The sequence below is a fragment of the Aspergillus japonicus genome (assembly GCF_003184785.1).
Source record: "Aspergillus japonicus CBS 114.51 unplaced genomic scaffold BO86scaffold_61, whole genome shotgun sequence".
In the NCBI taxonomy this organism is placed as follows: domain Eukaryota; kingdom Fungi; phylum Ascomycota; class Eurotiomycetes; order Eurotiales; family Aspergillaceae; genus Aspergillus; species Aspergillus japonicus.
The window spans coordinates 49,914-76,765 of NW_020291698.1; the positions used below are offsets into that span (position 1 = coordinate 49,914).

A 26,852-nucleotide genomic window follows, 5' to 3' on the forward strand; every position below is an offset into this window, starting at 1 on the left:
TGAGGATGAAAGGTGGTGGACGGGATAGGCTAGCGCCACATGACCCGGCCGTCATTGCGGAGCGGAGCGGGCAGTGCGAATATCCTACACGGCGCCGCCGCCCCATACGAACTTGCTCAAGGCGTCTCCAATTCTGCATTTCGCACGGTCATCACATCTCAGTTCCAGCTTCCTAGAAGCTTCCTCTCGAATTCCCACCTCTCACTCACCTCTCACTATCAAAGTCCTGCGCAATGGGCTGGCTTCCCTGGTCTTCCGATTCCTCCTCCAACGCCGCCTCCGACGGCGGCCGCATAGCCCCCGATCGATCCTCCCGGCAACGGTGCTACGAAGGTCGCGACCTGTTCTTCTCATGTCTGGACAGGAACGATATCTTGAATGCTGTGAAGAATGACAAGGAAGCGCAGCGGAAGTGTGGAAAGGAACTTGCACAGTTTGAGACTGCCTGCTCGAGAGCTTGGGTGCGTTGCGCATAAACCCTCCCACACCATCACGGACCCCTGGTTACAAGCGATCGGTCACTCTGGCTCTGCAAGACCCAATCAAGACTGACTGGGATGTCGAATAGGTTAAATACTTCAAGGAAAAGCGTGTCATGGAATACAATCGGGACAAGACAATCGAGCGCATTAAGAAGGAAGACGCAGCTAAGGTCGAGGATCTGAAATCACAGGGTTGGACTGCGCGATAGAATGGGGTCATCTTAGTGACAATCCCCCAAAGGAAAAACGTATCGGGTGATAGAACGGTGCTATCAACCCGAGAAGATCTCAAACTGTACTATATCGACTTTTCGCCCACCGATGTGTAATGACTTTCAAATAAGGCTTTGGGCTAATTACTTACCTTCTGTCACAATATTTACATGCTCTCCACTTTTCTTCCAGGGATACCAATTCATTAGCATTACCGTGTGCTTGCATTCCTCTAGCACTGAATAAGAGACGCCTAGTATGGTGCACGAGATCATAATAAGAAATAGATACAGATGACCTTTGTAATACACCACGCTCTCCCCAATGCCTGACCAATTTTCCGGAAAAAGGAATTTCAACCATTGCACTCCTGTAACAGTTGCTCGCTGATTCGACCGATGCGAAAGATAAAGAAATCCCAACAACCGAGCCATGATAATATATCCACAAGTAACATTCCATATCCGATTCTCGACAGATCAATCGATCAACGCCCGACTTCCTGAGACGTCGCCAAAGACCGCAGGTCAGAGAGAATAGAAAGAAGAAAAGAAAGAAGCGAGGTGAGGAAGGTAGTCGAAGAGAAAGCATGCATCACTGCTTCCATTTACCCAGTTGATGCATGATGTTTTGTACTTGGTGGCCAACAGCAGCCTGGTTCTGCGACTGTTGGCCTCCCAGACCTTTAGCAAGCAATGAGATCAAGTTAGGATCCGAGACGACTGGAGCGTTGGGTGTCTGTAGAGGAAAGGGCTGCGGGGCTAGCGGCTGCTGCGGATTTGTCGCAATGGGCTGTCGGGTTGCGGCATTCAAAAGACTAGCAAGATCCGCGGTAGTATGCGGGGTGGCGGCAGCAGGGGCAGCAGCCGGATGGGAGAACGGCTGTTGCGCGCCGGGAACAGCTGACGGTCGCTGCTGTTGCTGTTGGAGCACTCCCAGAAGCGATTGAAGTGTAGGTCCATCGAGAGATGTGATCAGATTCGCGATGTTCGGCTGACTCGGCACACTAGGCAAAGGAGCCTGAGGCACCGATGCAGCCGGAGCAGGGAGAGGAACACCAAACGCTGGGTTTGGCGTGAATGAATGGGTCCCGCCACGTTGCACGGATTGTGCATGGAACACAATCTCAGCGGCGATGCTAGGTTCGACATCGGGGTATTCTGACGTTATGTTAGATGACACACGTTCCTCGTGAGAAGACAGCCGGCACGACAGGCAACAGCTTACCATTTGACCGAACGTTGTCCGGACCCCCACTTCGATCAAACACCTGTAGCGGGATCTTTCTTGAGAACTGGCTTGGTCGTGAGAGTCTAACTATAGCAAGGACACCCTCCTGGATCTGGCGTTGAACTGCAGCGCTGAGCGGGATCCTTGGCCCAAGTACTAGAATATCGACCCGAAGCCCCCGGTTGCGGAACGAGTTCTCAACGTGGAACAAGAAGTTTCTGGACTTTAGTGTTAGCAGAGCCGATCTACTAGAAGACATGCAAAAAGGAAGGACAACTTTGACTTACCGATCAACTTCCTCAAGAACTAGGAGCTGCACTTCTGGGACATCCCTTGGAGCTCGTCGGGGAACCGGTATGTCTGTCTCTGATTCATACGCTCCACGTGCCCGCGGACTGGGGCTGCGGTACCTTCTATCCCTGGCATATGGAGATCGAGAACGCCGCCGCTCACGTCGGTCATAACGCTCAGGGGTCCGATCCCGGGACCTGTACCCATCCCTGCCGCGGAAAGCACGTGGTGATGGTGACCGAGGAGGACGGTAGTCATCGCGTCGCCGATGGGTCGGTTCGTCCCTGAAGTCGCTGAAAGGCACTCTACCGGATTCATATGGTCGGTCATAGCGCTCACCCGGAACTCGCGCGTTGCGGGTACCGGACGAACCGCCTCGACTGTATTCGGGGGACCTTGATCGTCTTGAAGGGGGCGCACGAGGCTGTTCCCCGGAAGCAGTTCCTGGCCTTGTGTTTCTCTGCGGCTTCGAGATTTCAAGATCTAGAAGGGTATTCAACATTAGCCTCCAATTCGTCCGTGAGGAACCTATCAGCTATACTTACGGACTTTCCGTCCTCTGACTACGGCCCCCTGCTCCGAATCCAATGCATTCTTGCAAGCAGAGGAGTCTAAGAACTGAATGAATCCATATGCCTGCTTGATCGAAATCTGAGCGAGCTTGCCGAACTTGTGAAAGATATGGAACAGATCCCGTTTCGTGACGCGTTCTGTAGGCAAATTGCCTGCACACATAGTCGAACGGGACAAATTAGCCGCGTGGAAAATGAAGACATTGGGCGGTGCGGAGGAGTACAACTTACCAACAAATAATCTAGAGCCAGGCGGGAAACGATCCCAAAGGCCTTCTGTGACATATATCCTCTCATCGTGAAGAAACTCATCATATTTCTTTTGTACTTCAGGACCCCAAGGAGTATCTTCATCGGCGTTGCTTTTGGACTGCCGAGTACTTAGCCGTTCCGCACGAACATTCTTAGTGGCTAAGACCGGGGCGGCGGTGGTGGCAGTAGCCGCAGCAGTGGGAGCAGTGGCAGCAGTGGCGCCAACAGCAGCAGACTCTTGAGGCTCTGTATGTTGGAAGCTCGCCACAGGGGGAGGGGGCAGCGCGCTGACTCCCGCAGACGTGCCCGGGGCGCCAGCAGCTGTCAATGGCGATACTCCCAGGTTAGACTGGTAATTATTACTTTGTTGGGCGGGATAGGAGGGGGAGGAGGGTTGTGTGGCGGAGGAACTAGGGGGGAGCTGGTGGTAGGAACGGATGTCATCACTAGCATTGTAGTTGGGATGGATAGAGGGTTTGTCTTGGGGAGGCGGGCGCGGGGGAAGTCCCAGGTCGTCCGTTCCGGCTTGGGAGAGCGCAGATGCATCGGCCGTAGATGGGGCGGTTTCTGCAACGGTAGGGGCAGAGAAAGCAGTAGAGGAGGGGGGGAGATTATCGAGGAGGTTTTGGAAATCGACACCATCCTCACCGGTGCTATCAGCGGGTTTGTTCTGGGAGACTAGGCGATCGGACGGGGGAAACGAGGTCGTCCAGCTGGCCATAGCAGGATTTACCTCACTCGCACTGGGGTAATTTTGGGCGGCATGGGAAGAAGAGGGAGGGACATCGGGCATAGGGTGAGCTATGATGGCAGCGGCATCTGATGGAGGCAATGTGGTTAGAGCAGAGTTTGTAGCTGTTGTTCCTAGGATCGTAGAAGTGTACGGATTCGAGGGTGCAGATCGATCTGACGGCAGAGACGCCTGGGGGATAGTAGCCACAGCAGATATTGTGTGGTTGTTTCGGTTGTTCGCCGAACCCTCATCCAGTATGAAAGAGCCAAGTTGGAAGCTACCTTGTGTGTGATGCTGATGATGCTGATGATGCTGATGATGTGTATGATGTGTATAGTGCGGCGGCGGCTGTTGCTCCGGGGCTTGTTGCGCGGAGCCGGTCGCATTTCCCCTCATTGCTTCAAACCCAACATAGGGGCCTTGGGATGCATAGGGATTTGACCCATTTTGATGCGCCTGGGAGTTGAGTCCATGAAGATATTCGGAGGACCTCTCATAAGTCGAAGTATCGTTGAAGACAGGATCCATTTGATTTTGGAGCACCGGGATTTTGGCCGGCTCCGCGACGTGCAGCGGACGAGGGCTTTCGGGAGTCAAGGTCTTGCCTCGGAAGTGGAGAGCTTCATCTGGGGAATTGGGCGTCATGTAGACCAAAGTCGAGAGGTCGAGTCATCTACAAAAAAAAGACACGCAGAGAAGGACCAGAAGGACCAGAAGGACCAGAAGGACCAGAAGGACCACAGGAGAGATAGGGATTTTGGAAAATCGTCCAAGCTAAGGTGGGGCTATCTTGAAAAAAGAACCGGGCCGTTGGAGCCGGGGCGGTAAAGGAGACGATGGGATGGCAAAAGACGGACGGACGGAGGCGAGGAAAGAGAAATCCGATGATGTGTGTGTATGTAGAGGAAGAGGGAGAGAAAAGACGGAAAGAAGGCGAGAGTATGGAAAATGTCAAGGTCGGGTGAACTCCCAAGTAATTAATGATCAAATGGTAAAAAAAGCAAGAAAGTACAGTACAAGTACAGTTGAGGGGGAGAATCGGAGCAGAGGTAGAGTAGGAGGGAGAGAGGGAGAGGAAGAGGGAGGGAGGGAGGGAGGGGGGAAAAGAGGGTGGTGGCAGGAAGAGATGGGAGGGAAAGAAACACCACCACCACAACCACCACCACTACTACCACAAGGTCTGCGTAAAGTAAGAGGAATCTAGTAATAGAACAAGTAACAGGGATAGACAGAGTGAGGGCGAACAAGTTTGTTCAACCATACCCAAGCACTCAAGAATAAGTAAAAGTGATGCTGGAAGGTGTACGGGGTAATGAGCTTGGAGCTTGGAGATAATCCCGAAGGAAGTAGGAATAGGTACGAAGTAGGAAACTGTCCTGAACCTGCCGGAGCTAACTCCTCGAGTACCGTACCCAGTACCTAGTACGTTGTGTAGTATCGGGGAGGAAAGAGGAAAAGGGAAGGAGGAGAGGTCGGCCCAGTGAGTGTGTGTACTGTGAGGGAAGTTGAAGATGTGAGTAAATGAGGGAGTAAGTGAGTGAGGTCAGGACACAGGCCAGGTCATTATTACGGGAGAATGGTCAAAGTTTGCGCCAGTCAGCTTGATCTCGCAGTATGAATGGCTAGCATTGGCTAGCATTGCCATTAGCGGCGGGTCAAGGCGCGAGGCTAGATTTTCTTCTGCTGGAACTGCTGGAACTGCTGCGACTGCTGCAATTCCCTCCCACCAGCTAAGAATAAACGCTAAGTCGACTCCATAGCGGTCTGTCACCGAGTCCAGATTCATGGCTCCGATGGGCCTTCTTCCGTGTAAATGTCTGGGTTGGGTTAAGCTTACAACAGCTGGACATGTCAAGTGACTACCTGGTTTTTCGTATTGGAGTAGTAGAATTTAGTAATGGTTAACAATTGTGGCTTACTAGAGATAATCGTACGTAGTACCTTACCTCCTAAATCAGATAGTCTCGCGTAAACAACGACGTGAGGTTGAAGAAGAGAAGGACGTGGACTACTGGCAGGAATGACTGGCGGGAACCAAGCAGTAGTACGGTACGGTAACTTATCTGCCCGACCGAGCCGACCTTAAATCAAACTCATAGTCTACTCCGTACCATTCTTACCACTAAGAAACGGGCCCTTATGCTCGATCCGTACAGCTACCTCGCTAGAATCGCTACAGCTAGACTACGTTCTGGAAGATCCTCCTCGTGCTTGTTACTGGTTAGCATCTCATCCTTAATTCAATGCCCCCTCACCCCTCCCTAACTTCCAATTACGTGCATCTGCACCACACACTGCAGCATTTCGGGTTTTCTCTTGACAAGCACGCACTAGAACGAATCAGAGAATGAGCCCGTCACTTTCTGCCATGGCTACCGCGCTCCTCCATAATTCTTCCCGTAGTCTTCTTTGTCCTGTTCGCCGCGGTCCTCTCCTTCTTTCTCATATTGCCAGCCCCACAGTCGCAAAAAGACCCTTTGCGTCCAGACGGTCCGCCGGGATCAGAGATGAAGAGAAGGTATCGGAAGATGACCTGAGCGCCGCGCGTCAATGGCTAGCTAGCTTCAGCTCCCAAACCATTCCGCGTGACATCTGTGAAGTCTCCTTCAGTCGTTCGGGTGGCCCGGGGGGTCAAAACGTGAACAAGTCTGTTCCCGCCTTGAAAGCCGGTTCATCCCGGTGTTAACTGCGAATGAAGAAATGGAGTACCGTCCGACTAACGCATGTACCTCTATTGGAGATGAACAGGGTCAATTCGAAGGCTACCTTACGGGTGTCGCTTGATTCTTTACTGCCACTGGTGCCCCGGGTCTTGCATTCCCCGCTGCAAGCTACCCACTACATCGCACCAAGGACTCGCAGTCTGGTTATCCAGTCAGACGAATCTCGCAAGCGGAATGAAAATGTGGAGTCGTGTTACGACAAGCTTCACCAGCTTATCAAGAGAACAGCAATGGATGCTATCCCCGGAGAAACGTCGCAAGAACAAAAAGACCGAGTTCAAAAACTGTATGCAAACATGACAACTGCTTGGTATTCATGAGACAAGACGCGGCTCTCAGCTAACACTATACAGGCAAAAGACCGCAAATGAGGCTCGTATCAAATCGAAGAAGTTCCTCAGCAGCAAGAAGAGTAGCAGACGAGGCAGTAAAGACGACTAATATAATGCTAACTTTTTCATGACCCCTCCTGCTGCTTGCTAACGCAGTCTGAAAATGGTAGATCCCGTTCAACGCCTGCATACAACTTGAATAATAATGCATAAAATCTAAACTCCCTGAACAACGCATTCTGCATTGCGAACCGTGGCAGAAATGGCTTTTTGCAGTGAAGGATCCAGGCCTTCGGTCTTCTCGAGTGGTTGCAACCAGCTGATGACCTCCTTGGCCACAGAGGGGTTGTTGCGTTGAGCCGCAAGACGGCCAAAAGATGCGCCAAAAGCACGTGGGAACTCGGGTGAAGTGACTTGGACTCCTGCTGTGGGGAGCTTGATATAACATATGTGTGTATGGTGACTGTCGGGCTTCGCTTTCTGCATGGAATCAACCACATGCTGCAGAATCTTCCGCAGACATGGCAGATCGTGATATTCGGCCGCCATATCATAGAAATCATGGCCAAACCTGTCATCGTCGTTGAAATTCTTCATGGCTGTTTCAAAGATGGCGATAGGGATGGCGCCGCTCAGGGCGGGTGTCGAATTAAGGGCTTCAAGCGCCGCTTCATCCACTTCATTCTCATCCTCAGCGCTAGGATTGATATCTTCTCCAGTGATTGTGGGCAGCCTGATCATGTCTGCATCCATGTCATCCAGAGGCTCCTCTTCCTTTCGGGCCTTGATGGGCTTGTCGAGTCCCAAAATCCGCTGTCGAGCAACAAGTTTGGCAATGTAGAACATCTCGAGTCTTGCATAAGCGAGCCACAATTTCTTCGAGCTTTTGCAAAACCTCAGCCCGCGCTGCATGTAGCTTCGAGACTGTGTCATATCGGCGTGATCTTCCACATTGTATTGTGCGGCATAGATCCACAGATCGACATTGGTAGGATGCAGTCGCAGGGCATCTGTGAGGATATTTGAAAGCTTCTTGTAGGACTTTTGCTGTCTGGTATATTCAATGTACTGAGCCCACAAGCCGATATCACCGTGGAATTTCCGGGTCGCACGGTCAAGGATGAAGAAGATCCTCCTCTGCCCGGTATGGCCGGGCATCTTGATACCTAGGCGCTTCACTCTCTTCCGTCGCAAACTATCCAAGTTCATTTCATATTGGGCATATCGTACAAAATCGGACGGGAGGGCACCGCGGGCATTGAGCTTATGCTCGAAATCTGATCTCCTCTTGACAATAGCCGAGATTTCTTCCTACAATCCGATTAACGATTTGCATCAGTTTTTTTGCGGCCACGACCGCATGGCTGAGGGGCTGGCTGAAATAGTACCTTGGAAAAGATCTTCTTCCTCTCATACTCTTTGAGCTCTGGAACCGACTTCTCCAGATAAAAGCGCGCTTTGTCAGTAGCGTTGGACATGATTGCGATGGCTTAAAGCCCTGTTCGGAGGGTTCAAGAGCAGATCGCAAGTCCTGAGTCCTGTCAGAATAATATGGCAAAAAAAAGTGGTCGGCATCCCGCACGAGATCTCCGACTATCATGGTCCCTGGCCGCCTGCCTATTTGGCACTAGTATCATTTGCGCGCCCGCGTGGGTGCCGAGCCTCCAATCCGACCGAGGGTCATCCCATTCAATTCATCCATCTCATCTCACCTCAGGGGGGTTTGTTTCTCTTGGACATTGGCTTGTCGTTTCAATCCCCGGCTGAACCAGTCTCTCTCTTTTCTTTCTTTTTTCTTCTCTTTTAATTCACTCGTTATTCTACTTCAATTCGAAACGTCTTTCAATTCTGCCCTAATTGCTCTATTAACCACCGGAGCTCGAGCCCGGTGTCTCCTGCCTTATCATGGCACCCAGATATAAAGATGGGGATGCCGTCGTGGCTGTTAGTGTCTATCTCAATTAAAGAAAGTTCCGCCGTCTAATCGAAAGCCCGACACAGATAAATGGAAAATGGATTTCATGGACTCACACTGCCGTCGCCTACACGGCCTTCTTCAGTGCCCTGGTGGTGGGGATGTCCTTGCATTTCCGCAAGATCGTCCAGAACGAACACTATGGTTATCCCGACGAATGGTTTCCTTCCGTCTCAGCGACCATTGGCGATCGATACCCCGAGCGGTCTTTCTTCCAAATATTCATTGCTATCACTTCCGGACCTAGATTCGCCCTTGTCTTTCTATGGTATCTCCTTACGGCCCGTCCGAACTCCGCTCTCCCCAAGCTGGTTGCTGGTGTCGGATTGTTTCGGACATTCACTTGCGGAGGTTGGACATATGTGACCTCGACTGATGATCACGACTGGCATGATATCTTCATGATCTCATACTTGGTTGCGACTCTGCCTTGGACCCTCGGCTGCCTCGCTTTGAGTCCGAACAACCGCCAGGCTGTCAAGTATCGGAAGATCTTCGCCGGTCTATTCTTCGGCACCCTTGTGCCATTGATCTACTACTTCATTCAACACAAAGTGCACAAGGTCCCCGGAGGTAAGTCTCAAATGAACCCGCAGCTTACTCGGCTTGTGTCTAACCTCGCTAAGCCTATACGAAATACGCTTTCTTCGAGTGGTCGCTTATTCTGTTCGACGTGGGATTCGACGCGGTCACTGCGCTTGATTTCGAAGCATTCGAGATCGTTGTAAGGGATGTCAAGGGGGTCAGCAGAGGGTATGTACAGTGGCTTCCAAAATAAATCACGCGGGAGAGGGAGAGAGAGAAATGTACAGTTGCCAAAAAAAAAGTCGGTTGTGGTGCGCTTGAAAGACGTGATCTAAGCTCTTTGGGAAAACATCTAGGCAGTTGAAGACCACTGCGGACTCGGTTCTTGAAAAAGAGTGTGTATAGCCTGTTCTCCAACAATTTCAAGGATCATTGCAGTTGACTCGTAGTTAGGAAGGGCAAGCCTGTCGGCAACACCTTTGGCGAGGGGTTCTTCTGGACAGAGGTCATTGATGCTGCTGCGGAAGTTTACAATGGGGTAAACATACCTTCTGTTGAGTCTCGCTCCGGAACCTTTGCTAACGACGTGTAGTTCATCTTCTGGACCCTCTGCACTGCCCTTCCTGTCCTCGTCTGGTGTAAGTGACGGTTACAAGGCTCGAAACGTGCATGGCTAATCACACTAGATTTCCCTCTCTGGCATATGGGTATCTCCGGATACGAGGCTGCCATCGTCTCATATCTATCACCTATTCTTCTGGCCATTCCGGCTCTGAAATCCGCGGTGGTCAAGAACCCTCGTCTTTTCCATCTTCTTTCGTTGTCTGGACTTTTGGCATACAAGATCCAAGACCCTGCCAACCGGCTCTTCTTGACTTCTTTCAGCGTTGTCTGCAGTTGTATGACATGGGCCGCCACTCTCTACGCTGAGCGTGGAAACACGGCCAGGCTGGAGTCGCGGATCTTTGCGTGGGGCACCGGTCTGATCATGTCGAGCGTTGCCAAGTTCGCTTGCACCACGAACAACCCGGTCTGGCCGATTATGCATGCGGAGAATGGAGGATGGAACAAGATTGGACTTCTACTCGCCATTCTGGCTGTTCTGCGATCCTACAGAAGACCTGCGACAAGTGGAGGTGATTACCTGCCATCCAGCGGCAAGAAAGGCTCCTGGCTTCCGGCTGGATTGGGTATCGGAGCGTTGGTCTTCGCCATGCATTACCTTCTTTCGGACTCTAGCACCATGATTGCCTGGGTCTGGGAGGGATATCCTGTGCGCGGGCCTATCGCGGCTCCTCACGGTGCCCTCACCATTTTTGCCATGGGCGCCGGTCTTGTCTATGGTCTCTTCTATCCTGCCGCGGCTGGCAGCTGGACGGCGTACGGACTTGGTTCTCTCGGCGCGGCATTCCTTACTTGCTACAGCCACTGGACTGGATTCTACGGTGCCCTTGTCCTTGCTTTCTACTTGCTCGCAGTAGCCCCGGTCCTCATCTCTTCTGCTGTTCGGCACTCGCCGGCAGCTACCTTTGGACTTGGTTTCTTTGTTTATATGATTCTTGTGCTGTTCCATGTCTGGGTTGTTGCCTACGCCTTCGTCCCTGGTGGATACCTTGTTAGAGAACACACTGACTGGATCATGATCACCACTATGTTGTGTATTGGTGCTGGTGTCTTTTCTGCTGCAGTCTTTAGCAAACACAACTCACGGAGCAAGATCGTCAGCCCCAACGGCAAGAGACAACGCTCTTATTTCATCTATGTGCTCGCGGCCCTCCAGCTTCTGTCCATCTCGATTGCATACCTTCGGTTCCCCACAAATGACTACACTCCCTATCACAAGGAAGACAAAGTTGCTACTATGGGGATCTGGACGGTGCACTTCGGCTTGGACAATGACATGTGGGCTTCGGAGAGGCGCATGCGTGATGTGATCCAAGAGCTGGAGCTTGATGTGATCGGTCTGCTGGAGTCCGACAACCAACGTATCATTATGGGCAACCGTGATGTCACGCAGTTCCTGGCAGATGACCTAGGCATGTACGCTGATTTTGGACCTGGTCCCAACAAACACACGTGGGGATCTGCCTTGCTGTCTAAATTCCCGATTGTCAACTCTACTCACCACCTCCTTCCCTCCCCTGTTGGTGAGCTTGCTCCTGCCATCCATGCTACTCTCGATATCTACGGGGAGTTGGTTGATGTCGTTGTCTTCCATTCGGGCCAGGAGGAAGATCCCGAAGATCGTCGCCTGCAGTCCGAATATCTGTCCAACCTGATGGGCTCGTCGGACCGTCCCATGGTTCTGTTGAGTTATCTCGTCACGAAGCCGCTTGAGGGTAACTACAACACATATGTTAGCGAGACAAGCGGCATGAAGGACATTGACCCTACCGATTGGGACAGATGGTGCGAATACATTCTTTACAAGAATCTGAAGAGAACGGGCTATGCCCGCGTCAGTCGGGACTCTATCACCGACACAGAAATCCAGGTAAGACCTCCTGACTGGTAAATGTAACTCGTTCCCTGCTAACAGATCCGTGTGCCAGGTCGGCAAATTTGTGATTGGTGAGCCTGAGCCTGAGAGCGAGTTGCGTATACCCGAGGAGATGGTCCCCAGGGGCCGTCAATTCCCCGCCCTGTTCCGTGGGCAGGGTGTACGTGGCCATCGGTATCATGTGTTTGACGAGCCTAGGTACTGGCAGTAAGCGTGTGTTTGCGGAAGACTATGCATTGGTGTCATAGGAGGCGCGAACCATGCTATATCGTTCCTGAGTATAATCCCAAGAGACAAGCATACCAGCAACCAGTGGCTGATTAGTATGGCTTGGTTGCTATGATTATGTATTGTGAATTGAATTGCAAATAATGTACTTTTATCCTTTACTGTAGAGCTTTGAATTGGTCACTGTCATCTGCCTGGAGTGCATAGCAAATATCGGGACTCATCTGCAGGCCAAACAGTCTGCGACATCCATCATGAGTGTCTAGAGAATCATGAGCTTGAGCCTGAGGATGTTGAACATCAACGCAGATCTTCCGTCCAGCTGACCCTCCGGACCCTTTCTCTGTGATGTTATATTAGGTAATTGATAATGCAAATGTAACGTAGTTATCAGTGACACTTTCAGTCCGACTTGGTCTAAACACACGGAGGTCGCCACCTCCAACTGGAGGGGAGGAATGTGAGCAAAGATATCGCCAGGGCTGGGGTGACATAATGCATATGACAAGAACGAGGCATGAGGGCTGGGGTGAGCTCTTTGCTGCAATGACTCTCCGAATTTCCACATGGCGTTGGGACTGGTCTTCCCCCCCCATTCCCCGTCTCTTTCCACCCTCGTGGGTTGTCGATAACGACGACTTGCTCGGAGGAGGAAATCACCCGGCCAGTTCCTGACCTCCCCTTCCAAACTACCTTTCACAGCCCCTTGAGACGTTGAGAACCTCCTCCCTCTCTCACTCAGACATGAGCAGTTTACATCGAGGCAATCGGGAGAAAGTACCCCTAAGATTGCAGCAAGATGAGCGAACTCGTTAAGCAAGCAAACAAGCAAGCAAGCAAGCAAGCAAAGAGAGTCAAACTAACGTATGATGAACCTACATTCCAGACGCCGCAGAGTCAACGGCGCATTGGGACAGTTGTGGGTGATCCACGAAGCCTCCAATTGTGCAATGAGGAATCCTCCGAAGAATGCTGGCCCTCCACCTTCTTTGTTGATCTTCCCCGTTTCCCCGACCTGACCCTCCGCAGGCGAACGACGAACACCCGACCAGGCCAGGATAACTACGCTCAAGAGAAGGATTGTTCGTGTGGAATAACCCTTATAGGGCAAGAATTCCACGAATGCAAAAAGCGAATACCAAGCACAGACCTGATCTCGAGAGAAAAGAACCGTGAAGTCAGGGCCTTGGGCAAGGTAGTAGCGTGATACGGGAAGGTCAAGAAAAGATTCCTTGACATTATCAACCTTCTCTTTCCTCGCGTGTCTCCCCCGCCCCCTCGATATTGAGGAACAGTTTCTTGAAAGTGCCTCTGGGACTTGTCCGCTTCTCAACTCTAGCTCCAGGAAGGATTACGCGTGTTGAATCCCGGGACTAGACTTTGTTTCTCCTGCTGGTGCTGTCATCAAGGGACTGGACTGGGTATGCATCGGGTTCTGATCAAAGCTTTGCGGCCTCCTGTATTGTGTTTTCACACACGTGCTGCACACACTAACAACTGACATGGGAGAAGAGTTGGGGTAAGTAGCTGGGGCGCGATCAAGCTGTTCTGCTCTCTATGAGACAGTTTGTGTCTGACTGACATGGGAAAGCAGATCAAGCTAGCTTTGTGTTTATTCCACTTCGAAGCAGAGTCAACATTGCTCCAGTTGGTACGCGGAGGCATTGACCCGCGAATTCAACAAAGAAACCTCAGAGTCTAGTGCATTGCACTCATTCTGCTGCCAACCTTGGATAAATCGACCACCGGAAAGTGAAAGACTTCCGTGAACGTTCTTTGTCCCAGTTAACCACACTTCCTGCTACCGGGAGGGACTTGCACACGCGCACACCAGCAAAGAAAGGAGCTCAATCAAACGATACATAAGGTATTTTCCTAACTCCAAAACTGAATTTCCACTTTGAATATCCTCCAATTCTGTTCCTTAGGCTCAATTAATTGTATCCCACAGCTACTTTCTGTTGTACACCTCCTCATCTTATCGTCTCCAGAGATAGATTCTAGATGTGAGTATAAGGTCGATTGCTCGCGCTCAGCTCAACCTCATTTTGTTCTGGCTTCTAGTACTGACCCGAACATAGAGCCACCATGGCGGGCAGACCGCCGGAACAGACGACGGGAGAATTGCCCCCTGACAGTCCTCTATGGACGTATGATATACCAAATGGCAAGGCTCTCAATTCAGGGCTTCCCAAACTGCCCGGCTTGAACGTTGAGATTTATTTCGGCGTTCAGAATAATCGTCCACGGTGGTTGATAGTACCTGCACCATGGACGGTACTTCCTAACGAAAATACCCCAGGTGGAACGGACCTACGGGAGAAACGTGCTGACCCAAAGAGTCCCAAATTCACTGGCGCCGAGATCTTTTGCTGGGAATTCGACCCTCCTCCCGAGCAGAAGAATGACAGAGAGCTTTATAGACATGCCTATGATGCGCTCCGAGAGTCCCTCCGAAATCCTAGATTCAGGGAAGAAGCGAGAGACTATATTCAGAACCGATTTTCAAACCTCATGCAGAATAGGGAGGATGTGCTCCCACGGCTTCCTATGCCCCCCGATGGTCGACCGTCCCTGAAGAGACAGGAAGCCATTCCAGATACAGCCAGCCCGCAGTACAGTTGGTTCGATCGCCCGATGCTTGTCTCGAAGCCTGGGTCAGCTATATCAGCCGGCAATGCTCTCCCAGGCGCAGATCCTACAACCCCGCCTTATGAACCAACCTCTCCCTCCTATGGTGAGTACAAATGGATATGGTTCGTCGTCATCATCTTGCTCCTGGCAATGTTCCTCTGTCTATTCCTGTATGCATTCAAGATTCTGAGATAAGCAGAGTGTGTGTATTTGAGGATACTTTCAACCTTGACCAACGGCAAACTCCCCTCCTTTCAACTTAAGCTCAAATGAGGTCAATATTTCTCTGGTAGTCTAAATTTCTTGGTTGTCCGATGGTTTTCTTTGCCAGGATTAGCACCGCAAGATTTGCACCGTCCCTGCTCACATTCTTTATGATACATCCCTTGCGTCCCTTGCATTCCTGCTCCCCATACTTGCTTGCGTGCTATATACCTCGTAAGAAGCTGATTGCTCCGTGTATACACGCAGCGCGGGATGATGATGATCCCGAAGAAGCCACTAATCCCGCTCCGATACCAGGCCCCTCAGATGGGGAGACTGAACCTCACGCCGAGGTGCCTCACGAGGGCGACCTGAATTCACCACGACCATGTAAGGGCCAAACACAGCAACAGTTCTTTATGCCAGCTTTGCGCAAAATGGTTTTGTATCTATCTGACTAACCAAACCACCGGCAAAATTCTGGCAGCCCCGTTGAGCGACCAAGAAAATATCCCGATATCCAAGCTACCAGGCCCAAAACCCACCACGCAGACTAGCCAGCCAGTTCCAAAAGAGGCGACAGCAGCAGCAGCAGCATCATCATCACCACCACCACCACCACCCCATCTACCAGACCCGATCCCCACCAACCAAACCGGCCAGCAAGTCTCCAAGGGGGCCGCCCCACCCCCACCCCTACCCCCAGCTCCAGCCCCAGTCCCGGAGCAGGAAGGAGAGGGGGAGGAAGCAACCAAAACCACAACCGACAAAACCCAAACCCAAACCCAAACCGGCAAGAAGACCGCCCCCTCGCCGTGGCGCAGCCGCGAGTACACGGACAAGCTGGTCCAGCAAGCGGCCGACACGCTCCTGAAGAATGCCCCGACGTACTGGCCGCCCGGGAGGATCCGGCGCCGGATGAGGATGTGGTCCGGCGTCGAGATCCGCGATCGCACCACGATCGGGCTCGAGGGCCAGATCGACCAGCTGCCGCCGTTCCCGGGGAAGTTCGACCCGTCGGCGGACGCGGTGGGGACGACGCTGAAGCGGAAGCGCGGGAGGGCGCGGAAAGGTGCTGCGGCTGCGGCTGCGGATGATGCTGCGGATGATGCTTCGAAGCAGGCGGCTCCTGGAGATGGAGATGGAGACGGTGATGGGGATGGGGATGGGGATAAGGCCCCGAAACCTCCTGCGAAGCGGACTACGAAGCAGACTCCGACGCGCGATGCCTTCTCCATTAATACGAGGACCCATGGGAGTTTCCCGAAGACGGCGAGGAAGTGTCGCAGGAGTAAGAGGATTAGTCGCGCGAGTCGGAAAAAGAAGAAGAAGAAGAAGTAGTTGTTGGGGTTAAGTAGTGGCTGGCGGGATGTGGTTCGTGAGCGGGGATTGGGCAAGTTTGGCACGGAGGGTCGAGATGGTCAGTAGCCTGCTAAAGGACGCCAGGTGGTGGTTTGCTGCTATGTTGCAAGTATGTCTTAACTTGTCTGTATCTATAACAGATTTTTCTTGCTATGATTGGGTCTAGCAGTAGTATATAACTTTATTGTTGTGATACTGTAGGCATCAGAGTTGGAAGTTTTGCACCGCATGTAAGTTGTTGGGAGCAAACTGGCAATAGATATCTTGACTTGAGAGTAAGTGGAGAATGACGATAACACTTCCTTATACAGAAGCTATTATACAATCATGGCATCGGAATTCAAGTTCCTAAAACTCACAGCTCCAACACTCAGACACCACATCCCCATACCTCCGCAGTAGGCCCTCCAGCACCGGGCCTACTGCCTGCGATCCGCCGATGGTCACCTCTAACGACAAAAGCCCTTTGACAAGAACATCCACCCGCTTTTGCCAGACGTTATCATCATCATCATCATCATCATCATTATCATCCTCAACACCACCGCCACCAATAATGGCGGCTTGATAGGCTGAACCTGAACCTGAGTCTCCAAGCCAAAGCTCAATACCAATCTCGATCGCCAGACGCAAGGCTGTAACCATAAGCGTTGGGGTGATATGATAGGCGGTGAGGGGGAGGTCCGCGCTCAATCCGTTTTGCAGGTTGAAGGTGTCGTGGGTGACAGGGTGGGTGAGAGAGCATTCTATCGCCTGGGCGATGGAGATTACGGCGGTCTTTTGGAGAGCGCGGATCTGTGATTCTGCGATGGGCAGTGATAAAGGGGAGTCGTGGTTGAGGGAGGGTTGGTGGAGGATGGCGGTTAGGGTTTGGCCGAAAATCAGGGTCCCGAGGTCCCAGAAGGTTAGGACGGATACTGATAAGGAAATAGAGGCAGGTTAGTTTGGGTTGGTTGGTGGGTGGAAAATCAGGGTAGATAGAGCGTAGGGACTGCGGTGTGTGGGTGGTTGGGTACAAGGGACTGTTTCGTAGAGTTCGAAGCTTGGTGACATACATGCGTAGATCTTGGACTCGGTGGAGAGGTGAGCGTAGTTCTCCATGCAGTGAGACATGAAAGGGCGGAGGGTGTAATTGTAGTCGTCTACTGCGGTCATGGTCGACGCTATGATTTCCCATGTTGTGGGTGGAAGTGGGTGTTTAATGTTAATGGTGCTGTTGGGTGGGACGAGATCCTTGACTTTGATCATCATTCGCCAGATGGCGAAGGCTCTTGCTACAGCAGTGCGATAGATGCGTGGGATACTGGCATCGAGATCGCTGGGGTAGATATGGTTGATTGACGGCGGTAGTGTCGAATCATTCTCTATGATCGAGTCAGACGAGGTGAGGAGATATCGTGTATGAATGAGTGAAGCTAACCTATCCTGTGAACAAGCAGCTCAGGGAGCTTGCACCGATGATCTGTAAAAAGCGCGGCCCCAATGTCCCGGATATAACCTCCCCAGCGGATGATGTCTAGACTGGAATGTAATAAGGTCCCGTAAAGTGATGCTGGCCCCAGTTGACAGCAATACTTCCGGACGAGATCATCCAGACGAGACAGCTTCTGCAGCCCGGTATCGAGGAATTCGTGCATCCTGGCAGCCGTTCCGTCTGGCCTGCCGTATGCTTGGGAAGGCATGACGATACCATCGAAGAGAAGAATGGCACACACCACCCGAAATGACAGGACTGGCAAACTACCCTGGATAAGTGACCGTGCCTCCATCCAGGAGTCATAGAAAGTGTCAGTGAGAACATCACGGCCTGCGTGCTGCCCCACAGGTGACACTCCCTCCGACGTGGGCAGCCATTGAAGGGAAAACACCCGAAGCACTGCTTTCAGAACCGTGTCTGACTGTTTCCGAGCTGCAGTGCTTAGTTTGTTGCCGTAGAGGTGACTAAAATGATCCAGAAACCGCACTGCGCCCAGCATAGTCATTCTGGGGTGTCGAATTTCCCGAGTCGCTGACAGCTGAGAGGATAGGTTCTTGTTGGCGCCTCCTAGAGCTTGATATGAGTCTTGATAGGTTCTGAGGTGGTTTCAATCCATGTTTGGACTGAGGGTATAGCTTACCAAGTTCCGCCTGGTCTGAAAATCTACTTTCTAGGTAATAGGGACGACCCGATGCAGAAAGGTTGCACTCATAATCTATAAACCTCGACGCAGAGTCCCTTACGATGGCATTGTAGATCGAAGCAAGACACTCGTCGAGCACCGTCGCTTCCAGTTTTGAATTCAAAAGGTGTATCGGGCTATTCCTACTCCTGCCCACGAGCATTGACTGTGGTTTGGCTGGTAGAGAATGCTGATCTGCCCGCGAAGATACCGAAGGAGAAGGTAAAGACGGCTCATGTAGCGCTTCTACTGTCCTTGAGGAGTCCAGTGATGAGGCCGAAAACGGGTCGTATATATCGGTGCTGGTGCTCTGAGACAGCTCCATATCGAAATTTAGCCATGATGTGAAGTCTTCCTCGTCAGTGCCAATACTTAATTCGAAATCGTCTCCAAGGCCATTCGTCAGTGCCCCATCCCTTGGATTAAGAACCTGCGACTGGTTAAGGTGCAGTAGCTGTGCGCCAACACCTGCTGCGCCTTTGCGTTTCCTCGGCCGTGAAGAAACAGACTTGATGAAGTCAAAGGTGCAGTGATGTTTCAATCGCTTGCAATTAGTACATACAGAAGCTGATCCACCATCGGTAAGGGACAGCAAGACACATCGCCGCTTCGAGCGACGGCATGGATCACAGCTTGTGTTCTGGCGACGCCGAGCAGTGGGACATGGCGGCTTCACCACCCTTGAAACTTGCTCGTGGGACATTCGGACAAGAATCTCCAATGAGAAGCAGGGGTACTTATGAGCTCATTATCGAGTATGTGAGTCTACCGATATCAGTAGGATGAAGTGAATATAAGGATTCAAGGTTGAAGATACCTGCATCATAGCTATAGATTTAGAAGGCAAGCGACTGACTGCCTGTTCGGGTAAAACCGGGGGCTATCATGGATATTTGCCTCGCTGACTCACTGTTAAGTCAGCTAACTCTGTCGCTTGCTGGCCAATGAGAGCCTATCTCAGCAACTACAATAGCCCTGCCGGTTCATTATGGATATGAATTCTACTTTAACAGTGTGCATCAGTATCAATATCCAGAAGCTATCACATTTCAAACTCATGAGTATGAGCAGACAACGGCCAACAAAATATTCCATTATACAGGCAGAGACCATCGCAGAAACAGCTTAGATATCCTCCCCAGCAGCCCTGCGGACGCAATCCACGATGAACTGTGGATTGCTCAAGAACGGGGAGTGTCCTTCTTGACACCGCTCCACCTGCAGCGCCCCCTCGCTTTGAGCAATCATCCGCTCTTGCACAGAAAGCGGCAAAGCCCTATCATTCTCGCAGACAATATAGGTACTGGGGATTTCACGATAGGCCGTGTAAGTCACTGGCACGGACAACGGGCCGACAGGGTACGAGCCTAGCAGATCAAGCGCTTCCTCCACGTCGGCAGGCTCGCATCGATTATAGAAGACCTCGCGCGCTGCTTCCCTGTCCACGATCATCGCTCCATCCTACAAAGCCAAATTATAAGGTCAGCCGAATCGGCCACTTTGCGGCGACATAACGAGAACAACAATCATACCTCAGTGAAACGCATTCCACCATGCTTCGCTACATGTTCCTGCCGTTGCCGTTCAAGCTCCTCTTCTTCGGGCGTCTGAGGTTTGATTTGCCCGACGTGGTTCTGGCCTTCGGGTAGTGCCATGGCAGCCATATACATCAACCGGAGAACACCACCCTTGAAGCCTTGGCTTTCGCGGGTGCTCTTGCCCAAGCCCTTGACTGCTTCTGACATGGGGATCCCGCCGAATGAATGAGCCACGGTGATCACGTCACGGCCTGCGTCAAGGTAGCCCAGGATGACCTTGCGAATGGCCTCTGCATCGGTGGCCCAGCTGCTGAGGGGAGGGCTGGAGTCCACGGAGGGCAGTGTCACACCTACTGCCTGATAATTGAATTTCGCCAGCCCATCGACTAGACGCCGATAGTGCTGCGGCCGGTGCCAGGAGCCTGGGACAATAACAATGGCTGGTCTGATCATAGCGCTGCTGATGTCGGTGTAGGAGGATGTCAAATGAAGCAGGAAGTTCCAGTATGTTTGCGGAGGAATTAATTCTGCAGTGGCTTGATCGAGTCCGAGCCCTGGAGACAGGAGGTAGGGACCTTGAATTTATACTGCATGAAGAGCTTGACATGAGAGATCTGCACGAATATCGGAGCCGCAACAGCAGATACAATATAATGTTCGAGGTGTGTGCAATGTAGTATTGTACAGTCCTGAGAAAGCGTCCCCGCCATCGGCTCCGAACTTCTGTAACCAAAGTGTCGGATCCGCAAACCAAATCGAACATCGGTTCCGCAGGAAAGTGCCTTTCAACAAATCACATATTGAGGTTCCTAGTCATTAGAATTCTGCTGCCAGGCTACTATGTAGGTAGCCACCCTTGTGTATGATATCCCAGACCTACTAGAGGCAGGAATCCGTCCTAGAAGGAATTCGCTCATCAGAGAGTCCGGATTGACGAAACCAACAACACTTTCAGAATGTCCCTGATAATTGACGGTAGAATAAGCGCGAACTCTTGTCAAAGAATGGAGCATGTTACAGGGTCACAGTTATTCCAGTTTCATATGTTTTAATCCACTTATGATGATAGCTTGAGCAGGTATCAGTGTTTGGGGCTTTCGGGTGGAATAGAGGTTCTGTGTTTCATGGTCTGGATCGAGATTGGTGTGTTTACTTCAAGTAGAAAAGCGCAGTTCAATGCTATTTGACATCCACAATATTGCCAATGCTCAGGTTACGAGGGTTATACATCTGCGCAAGGGAGTTGGAGGCATATTTTGTCCTCCTTATTTTGCATCAGTAAACCAGTTGGCTGGAAACTGGAAAGAGGGTCAATGCCGCGGCGGACAAAGAAAGCAGCAGAACGCAGCCGATGCAAACAGGACAAAACTGCGACCCGCGATGGCTTCATCGCTCGGCGCTCAATGAAAGCGACAACATCCGACCGGCACCAGGTCCAGAATCCTGCGCCAGGTGTGTCTAACCCAGCGGATGTGTCTGAGCATGCAATTAACTCGCTGTACTTAGACTGTCTCTCTCATTAACCTCTCGTATCGATGACTTGATTGGAGCATCTTGCCGTCCTCGCGACACTACCATCTCACTTATACAGCCAAAGCTCTCCCCAGGGAGCGCGTGACGAAATCCGGTCAAGATGTTCACCTTCACTCCTTTGCTCGGTGCTCAGTCATCCGCATCGAAGGCATCGCAGTCGCTGTTGGAGCTTGAAGGTGGGATAAAAATCCTTGTGGATGTCGGTTGGGATGACACCTTCAATACCCTTGACCTGCAGGAGCTGGAAAGGTGAGCCATACTTGTTCCTCAGGAGGTTCTGAACTCCCTGATGAAAACAGCCCTTTCTAATCATACCCATCTTGTACAATAGACATGTTCCTACATTGTCGTTGATCCTCCTAACCCACGCGACTCCCGCACACATCGGTGCCTATGTCCACTGCTGCGCGACCATTCCTTCGTTCACTAAGATCCCGGTCTACGCCACGAGTCCCGTCGTTGCCCTCGGTCGCACGCTTCTTCAAGACCTATATGCATCCTCGCCTCTGGCTGCGACATTTTTACCCGAAACCTCGATCTCGGACCCCGGAGCATCCACTTCCGCCGCGTCGGCCGCAGCATCCGTCGACGAAGGCGACGAAAGCCCTGAGGCTACACACGCAGGCCGCATCTTGCTCCAACCCCCTACCGCCGAAGACATCGCGCTCTACTTTTCGCGGATCCATCAATTGAAATACTCGCAACCTCACCAACCGCTCCGTTCTCCTTGGTCCCCGCCTCTGGACGGTCTGACCTTGACTGCTTACAATGCTGGACACACCGTGGGTGGTACGATATGGCATATCCAGCATGGGCTGGAATCCATCGTCTACGCGGTCGACTGGAATCAGGCCCGCGAGAGCGTTGTGGCGGGAGCGGCGTGGTTCGGCGGCTCGGGGGCAAGCGGGACGGAGGTTATCGAGCAGCTGCGCAAGCCAACGGCGCTTATATGTAGTACCCGTGGAGGCGAGAAGTTTGCTCTCCCTGGCGGACGGAAGAAGCGCGACGACCTGCTCCTCGACATGATTCGGAGCACGGTCGCCAAGGGCGGCACGGTTTTGATCCCGACGGATACTAGTGCTCGTGTTCTGGAGCTGGTCTATGCGCTGGAGCACGCCTGGCGCGATGCAGCGGGCTCTGGTCAGGGTGACGATGTGCTGCGAACGGCAGGATTGTATATGGCGGGCAAGAAGGCCAAGACAACCATGAGACTTGCAAGGAGTATGCTGGAATGGATGGATGAGAACATTGTACGCGAATTCGAAGCTGCGGAAGGCGCGGATGCGACAGCGCAGTCGAACAACGACGGTCCGCGGTCCGGGGGACAAAACAAGACGGAAGGCAAAGGGCTGGGGCCGTTCACCTTCAAGCACCTCAAGATCATCGAAAAAAGGAAGCGACTCGAGAAGATCCTCACCGACCAGACCCCCAAGGTAATCCTGGCCTCTGATGCGTCGCTCGATTGGGGATTCGCAAAGGAGTCGCTCCGTCTGGTAGCCGAGGGCACCAACAACCTGCTGCTTCTCACCGAGCCTCTACACAAGGAGAAAGTTTCCAATCATCATCGGGAGAGCCGTCACAAAAAGACTCTTAGCAGCATGATCTGGGAATGGTACGAAGAAAGAAAGGATGGAGTTGCACTTGAGAAGGCCGCGGACGGCGAGATGCTGGAGCAGGTGCACAGTGGTGGAAGAGAGCTCTCATGGTCTGAGGTGCGCCGTGCGCCTCTCGATGCTGGTGACCAAATGCTTTACCAACAGTACCTCGCTACAAAACGAGAGCTGGAAGATGCCTCTCAGACAGCAGGGCAGGAGAACGCCGACCCTACCGCGGACGTTGATGACCAATCTAGTTCGACATCTGAAGACTCGGAGACCGAGCAGCAGGGAAAGGTGTTGACCCTGGTCACCACCTTAGCTCATGGTAACCGCAACAAGCTCGGGCTCAGGGATGAGGATCTTGGTGTCAACATCCTCTTACGACGGAAGAACGTCTACGACTACGATGTCCGAGGCAAAAAGGGCCGCGAGCGGATGTTCCCCTACGTAGCTCCTCGGAGGCGGGGTGACGAGTATGGTGAATTCATCAGACCCGAGGAATATCTTCGGGCGGAAGAGCGCGAAGAAGCTGATATGCAGCAACGTCGGACCGACTCCCAGATGAAATTAGGGCAAAAGCGAAGGTGGGACGAAAGCGGACCGAATGGACGCAGGCTGTCCAGCAGCGGTGGCAAGCGCCACCAAGGACAGGGCGATGCTTCGAAGAAGGATATCAGCACAGCGGATGACATGAGCGTTTTGAATGACGGCGAGGGCGCTGATGCTGCTGCCTCTTCCGACGATGAGCCAGAAGGTCAGGCGTTCGAAGGGCCGGCCAAGGTATTCTTCGAGAAGGCAAGCCTGACCATCAACGCGCGCCTCGCGTTTGTGGACTTCACCGGTCTGCATGACAAGCGCAGCCTGGAGATGCTCATCCCACTGATTCAACCCCGAAAGCTGATCCTTGTCGGAGGCATGAAACAGGAGACGACGGCCCTGGCCGACGAATGCCAGAAGCTTCTTGCAGCCAAGGTCGACGTCGACGTCCCCGCATCCGCGGATTCAGCGGTGATTTTCACCCCGGTCAACGGAGAGACAGTCGACGCCAGCGTTGACACGAATGCTTGGATGGTCAAGCTGAGCAACCACCTGTTCCGACGCTTGAAGTGGCAGCATGTGCGCAGCCTGGGCGTCGTCACACTGACGGGACAGGTTCGGGGCCCTGAGTCTCTGCCTCAGCCCGCAACACCCGAACAGGATCAAGAGGGCCCGCACAAGAAGCAGAAGGTGTTGCTGCAGGAGGAGACGAACCCTGCCACGGATTCTGAAGCCGAGTCGACAAAGCAGCAGCAGCTACCGCCACCACCGACCGACAAATCCGATCTCTACCCCTTGCTTGATGTTCTGCCGGCCAACATGGCGGCAGGAACGCGATCCATGACCCGGCCTCTCCACGTGGGCGACCTCCGTCTGGCGGACTTGCGAAAGCTCATGCAGGGGGCCGGTCACACGGCGGAGTTCAGGGGTGAGGGAACGCTGTTGATCGATGGGATGGTGGCCGTGCGCAAGTCGGCGACGGGCCGGATCGAAATCGAGGCATCGGCGCAGTCAGCAGCGATGGTCCCCGGGCATAAAGGGGCGGGTAGTTTCCTGGCCGTGAAGCAGAAGATCTATGAGGGATTGGCGGTGGTCTCGGGGAGTTGATTGATATTTCCGGACGGGATGCGAATCTGTACAATCTGATGGATGTGTGTGTATCTGTGCAGGACGAGCTTTGATCTAATCTATCACGAGAGTTGGGGAGTGCTCGGACATCTCCGTGTAGCTCATGCATGCATGTAGTCTAAGCAATATGCATGATCGATTGTTATTGCAGTACTTCAATATCAGTCTTTTTGACTACGCAACGACTATATACAAGTACTAGTACTTCGATCCCAAGTTTCGGAAGTTCTGAGACAGATGACTTCCGACACCTGATACTATTCATACCGATCCAGCCCAGCAGCCTTACCACCCCCCTCTCTGTATACTGTAACCCGCAACAAGATCCGCAACCCAACCCTTTCCCTCCTCCTTTCCTTAATGACCTGTAACCAGCAACCAGCAACCAATATGACTCGTATCTACACTCTCAATCAAGAGTACACGTCACAATCGTCCACCACAACTACCGGTATAGCCACAGCCACAGCCGCGACTATTGACCTGCATGATTGAAGTACGGACTTAGGAATTCCATTAACCTCCTTCACTACTCCGTAATCCGTACCCAGATCGTATACACCACATCCAGACATTCCAAAATAACCCGAGATGTGCAGTACTTCGTAGAATCTATTTCCAGGTGCAGCCATTCGCATCGCCTCCCCCTTTCCCCCTTTCCCCCTTTCCCCCCCTTTTTTTTATAGATACAAAAGCAAGCCAAGCCATAGCTACCCCCTTTAGCTCTCTAACTGGACACGACGGGTCTACCGTCTTGGGGTGAGGTGTTGATCATTGGTTGGGGAGTTATTCGATGTTCCAATACCGTTTCTTATCTGTGTGGCTGTATTTGTTCGCAGGGAAGAGAGGATGGCTGGCTGGCTTGGGTTGCTGGATGTAAGTCAGTCAGTAACTGACTGTCGATTGTGGGTGGGGATGTGGCTGGGGAAGAGGAGGTTCTTTGTGTAGTTGGGCTAGTGTTTCAGGTGGCTGTTTCATCGGCGAGGGTGTGTTCGGGAGAATATCAGGTTGGGTGGGTGCCGGTGACTTGGCGAATACTGCGCCGTATACAATGTCAGTTGTATCAGAAGTTTTGGGCTGGGTAGTTAGATAGTTGGATAACTGATGGGATGACTAGTGATACGTGACTACCGTATGGAATTGAGGAGGAGTTAATGCCTCAATTCCGGTAGACAAATGAAGTTTGTTGTCCATCCCCCTTCTGGGAAACAAGTCCCGATTCTCTTCTAAGATTTATGGGACTCGAAAGTAAGCTACTCCGTCCCCTGACATAGTTCATCTTTGAGAATCCTCGAGAAATGGACACAAGCAAGGGCGTTCACGACCGGATTCTCAGGAACCCCTCATACTGTATATGTATACTCCATCTACCGGCCGGGTCCCCAGCACCGCAGACATAGTGCACTGGATCGTACGGAGTATACATTTCCCATCGACATGTACTACACTTATCCAACACATCGCAAGTACAGTACACCACTCCATAGCCCAAACTGAAAAGTCCATGCACGTTATCCATTAATGACAGCAACTATGGAAAGCTTAATTCCAGCGGAGAATGGAGAACGGGGAGGGAACTTGAAACCGCGGCGGTCTCACCTGATGATATGACAGGAACACTTCCTTCTACTCGATCATGCGCGCGGGTATGTGCATTGTCTTCCGCCGTTGGATGAGGTAGACATATCGGCTCTACGCAAACCAGACCTTTCTCCAGAGACTGTATAGAAATCAGGCTGGAGGTACGGAGGACAAGAATCAGATCATCAGTTCCGGTTACAACCAGGGCTAACGGGCAAGCTTTCCGCGAAAAGGCCGGACATAAGTTACTGAGGGGCTCATGTGAGAGACTGTAACCATAGTAGGCCGCAGTGTGTACTGTGTAGGAGTACTATTTGGGGGATGATCACGCCTCAATCTTTTTCCACGAATTCCAGCAATTGGCAGGGCAATCGGGTCATTTGCTCCACTGCGACTTCCGATGGGCGGTGGTGGTGGTGGTGGTGGTGGCCAGTCGCCATGATGCTACATAAGCAGAATCAGCCCAAGAAAGAGTTGCCACACCGCACTGCACCCAAGAACTCGTGTGGTTCGTGCTCTTCG

The 26,852-nt window shown here is 52.2% G+C and overlaps 12 protein-coding genes across 12 annotated transcripts; 6 read left to right on the forward strand and 6 right to left on the reverse strand.

The window, feature by feature from the left end:
* Positions 1–97: 97 nt before the first annotated feature.
* On the forward strand, positions 98–887 carry BO86DRAFT_391988 (cytochrome c oxidase subunit 6B family protein). Its single transcript, XM_025672715.1, has 2 exons — positions 98–461; positions 569–887. The coding sequence occupies exons 1-2, from the start codon at positions 234–236 to the stop codon at positions 689–691; spliced, it is 351 nt and encodes a 116-aa protein (XP_025524062.1). The 5' UTR covers positions 98–233; the 3' UTR covers positions 692–887.
* On the reverse strand, positions 657–1,209 carry BO86DRAFT_194956 (uncharacterized protein). The gene has a single exon (XM_025666702.1). The coding sequence runs from the start codon at positions 1,127–1,129 to the stop codon at positions 839–841; it is 291 nt and encodes a 96-aa protein (XP_025524063.1). The 5' UTR covers positions 1,130–1,209; the 3' UTR covers positions 657–838.
* Positions 1,210–4,679, reverse strand: BO86DRAFT_194955 (putative RNA-binding protein (Nab3)). Its single transcript, XM_025666701.1, has 5 exons — positions 3,020–4,679; positions 2,762–2,941; positions 2,213–2,699; positions 1,923–2,143; positions 1,210–1,855 (listed from the first exon to the last, which is right to left on the reverse strand). Exons 1-5 carry the CDS (start codon positions 4,416–4,418, stop codon positions 1,290–1,292), a joined length of 2,853 nt encoding a protein of 950 aa, XP_025524064.1. The 5' UTR covers positions 4,419–4,679; the 3' UTR covers positions 1,210–1,289.
* On the forward strand, positions 4,517–5,071 carry BO86DRAFT_194968 (uncharacterized protein). The gene has a single exon (XM_025666703.1). The coding sequence runs from the start codon at positions 4,615–4,617 to the stop codon at positions 4,975–4,977; it is 363 nt and encodes a 120-aa protein (XP_025524065.1). The 5' UTR covers positions 4,517–4,614; the 3' UTR covers positions 4,978–5,071.
* Positions 5,072–6,141: 1,070 nt separating this feature from the next.
* Positions 6,142–6,937, forward strand: BO86DRAFT_321427 (peptidyl-tRNA hydrolase domain protein; the record flags this gene model as incomplete). The annotated part of the gene is made up of 3 exons (XM_025668343.1): positions 6,142–6,419; positions 6,522–6,782; positions 6,850–6,937. The coding sequence occupies 3 exons, from the start codon at positions 6,142–6,144 to the stop codon at positions 6,935–6,937; spliced, it is 627 nt and encodes a 208-aa protein (XP_025524066.1).
* Positions 6,850–8,364, reverse strand: BO86DRAFT_458660 (snoRNA-binding rRNA-processing protein UTP6). The gene is made up of 2 exons (XM_025677305.1): positions 8,217–8,364; positions 6,850–8,139 (listed from the first exon to the last, which is right to left on the reverse strand). Exons 1-2 carry the CDS (start codon positions 8,304–8,306, stop codon positions 7,045–7,047), a joined length of 1,185 nt encoding a protein of 394 aa, XP_025524067.1. The 5' UTR covers positions 8,307–8,364; the 3' UTR covers positions 6,850–7,044.
* Positions 8,365–8,733: 369 nt separating this feature from the next.
* BO86DRAFT_421772 (putative integral plasma membrane protein) lies at positions 8,734–12,039 on the forward strand (the record flags this gene model as incomplete). The annotated part of the gene is made up of 8 exons (XM_025675298.1): positions 8,734–8,772; positions 8,830–9,376; positions 9,430–9,556; positions 9,685–9,723; positions 9,782–9,866; positions 9,921–9,966; positions 10,015–11,822; positions 11,881–12,039. The coding sequence occupies 8 exons, from the start codon at positions 8,734–8,736 to the stop codon at positions 12,037–12,039; spliced, it is 2,850 nt and encodes a 949-aa protein (XP_025524068.1).
* A 1,996-nt stretch (positions 12,040–14,035) lies between these two features.
* On the forward strand, positions 14,036–14,793 carry BO86DRAFT_412540 (uncharacterized protein; the record flags this gene model as incomplete). Its single annotated transcript, XM_025674656.1, has 2 exons — positions 14,036–14,062; positions 14,138–14,793. A coding segment is annotated over exon 2 (648 nt), but the record flags the coding sequence as incomplete, so codon positions are not given.
* A 246-nt stretch (positions 14,794–15,039) lies between these two features.
* BO86DRAFT_195080 (uncharacterized protein) lies at positions 15,040–16,325 on the reverse strand. The gene has a single exon (XM_025666704.1). It carries the CDS (start codon positions 16,130–16,132, stop codon positions 15,344–15,346), a length of 789 nt encoding a protein of 262 aa, XP_025524070.1. The 5' UTR covers positions 16,133–16,325; the 3' UTR covers positions 15,040–15,343.
* A 245-nt stretch (positions 16,326–16,570) lies between these two features.
* Positions 16,571–19,203, reverse strand: BO86DRAFT_391993 (Zn(II)2Cys6 transcription factor domain-containing protein). The gene is made up of 4 exons (XM_025672716.1): positions 18,374–19,203; positions 17,677–18,300; positions 17,312–17,620; positions 16,571–17,173 (listed from the first exon to the last, which is right to left on the reverse strand). Exons 1-4 carry the CDS (start codon positions 19,116–19,118, stop codon positions 16,605–16,607), a joined length of 2,247 nt encoding a protein of 748 aa, XP_025524071.1. The 5' UTR covers positions 19,119–19,203; the 3' UTR covers positions 16,571–16,604.
* Positions 19,204–19,451: 248 nt separating this feature from the next.
* On the reverse strand, positions 19,452–20,572 carry BO86DRAFT_458664 (alpha/beta hydrolase). Its single transcript, XM_025677306.1, has 2 exons — positions 19,948–20,572; positions 19,452–19,876 (listed from the first exon to the last, which is right to left on the reverse strand). The coding sequence occupies exons 1-2, from the start codon at positions 20,404–20,406 to the stop codon at positions 19,541–19,543; spliced, it is 795 nt and encodes a 264-aa protein (XP_025524072.1). The 5' UTR covers positions 20,407–20,572; the 3' UTR covers positions 19,452–19,540.
* An 807-nt stretch (positions 20,573–21,379) lies between these two features.
* On the forward strand, positions 21,380–24,835 carry BO86DRAFT_391996 (cleavage polyadenylation factor subunit CFT2). The gene is made up of 3 exons (XM_025672717.1): positions 21,380–21,405; positions 21,460–21,735; positions 21,818–24,835. The coding sequence occupies exons 2-3, from the start codon at positions 21,587–21,589 to the stop codon at positions 24,726–24,728; spliced, it is 3,060 nt and encodes a 1,019-aa protein (XP_025524073.1). The 5' UTR covers positions 21,380–21,405; positions 21,460–21,586; the 3' UTR covers positions 24,729–24,835.
* The last annotated feature ends 2,017 nt before the right edge of the window (positions 24,836–26,852 follow it).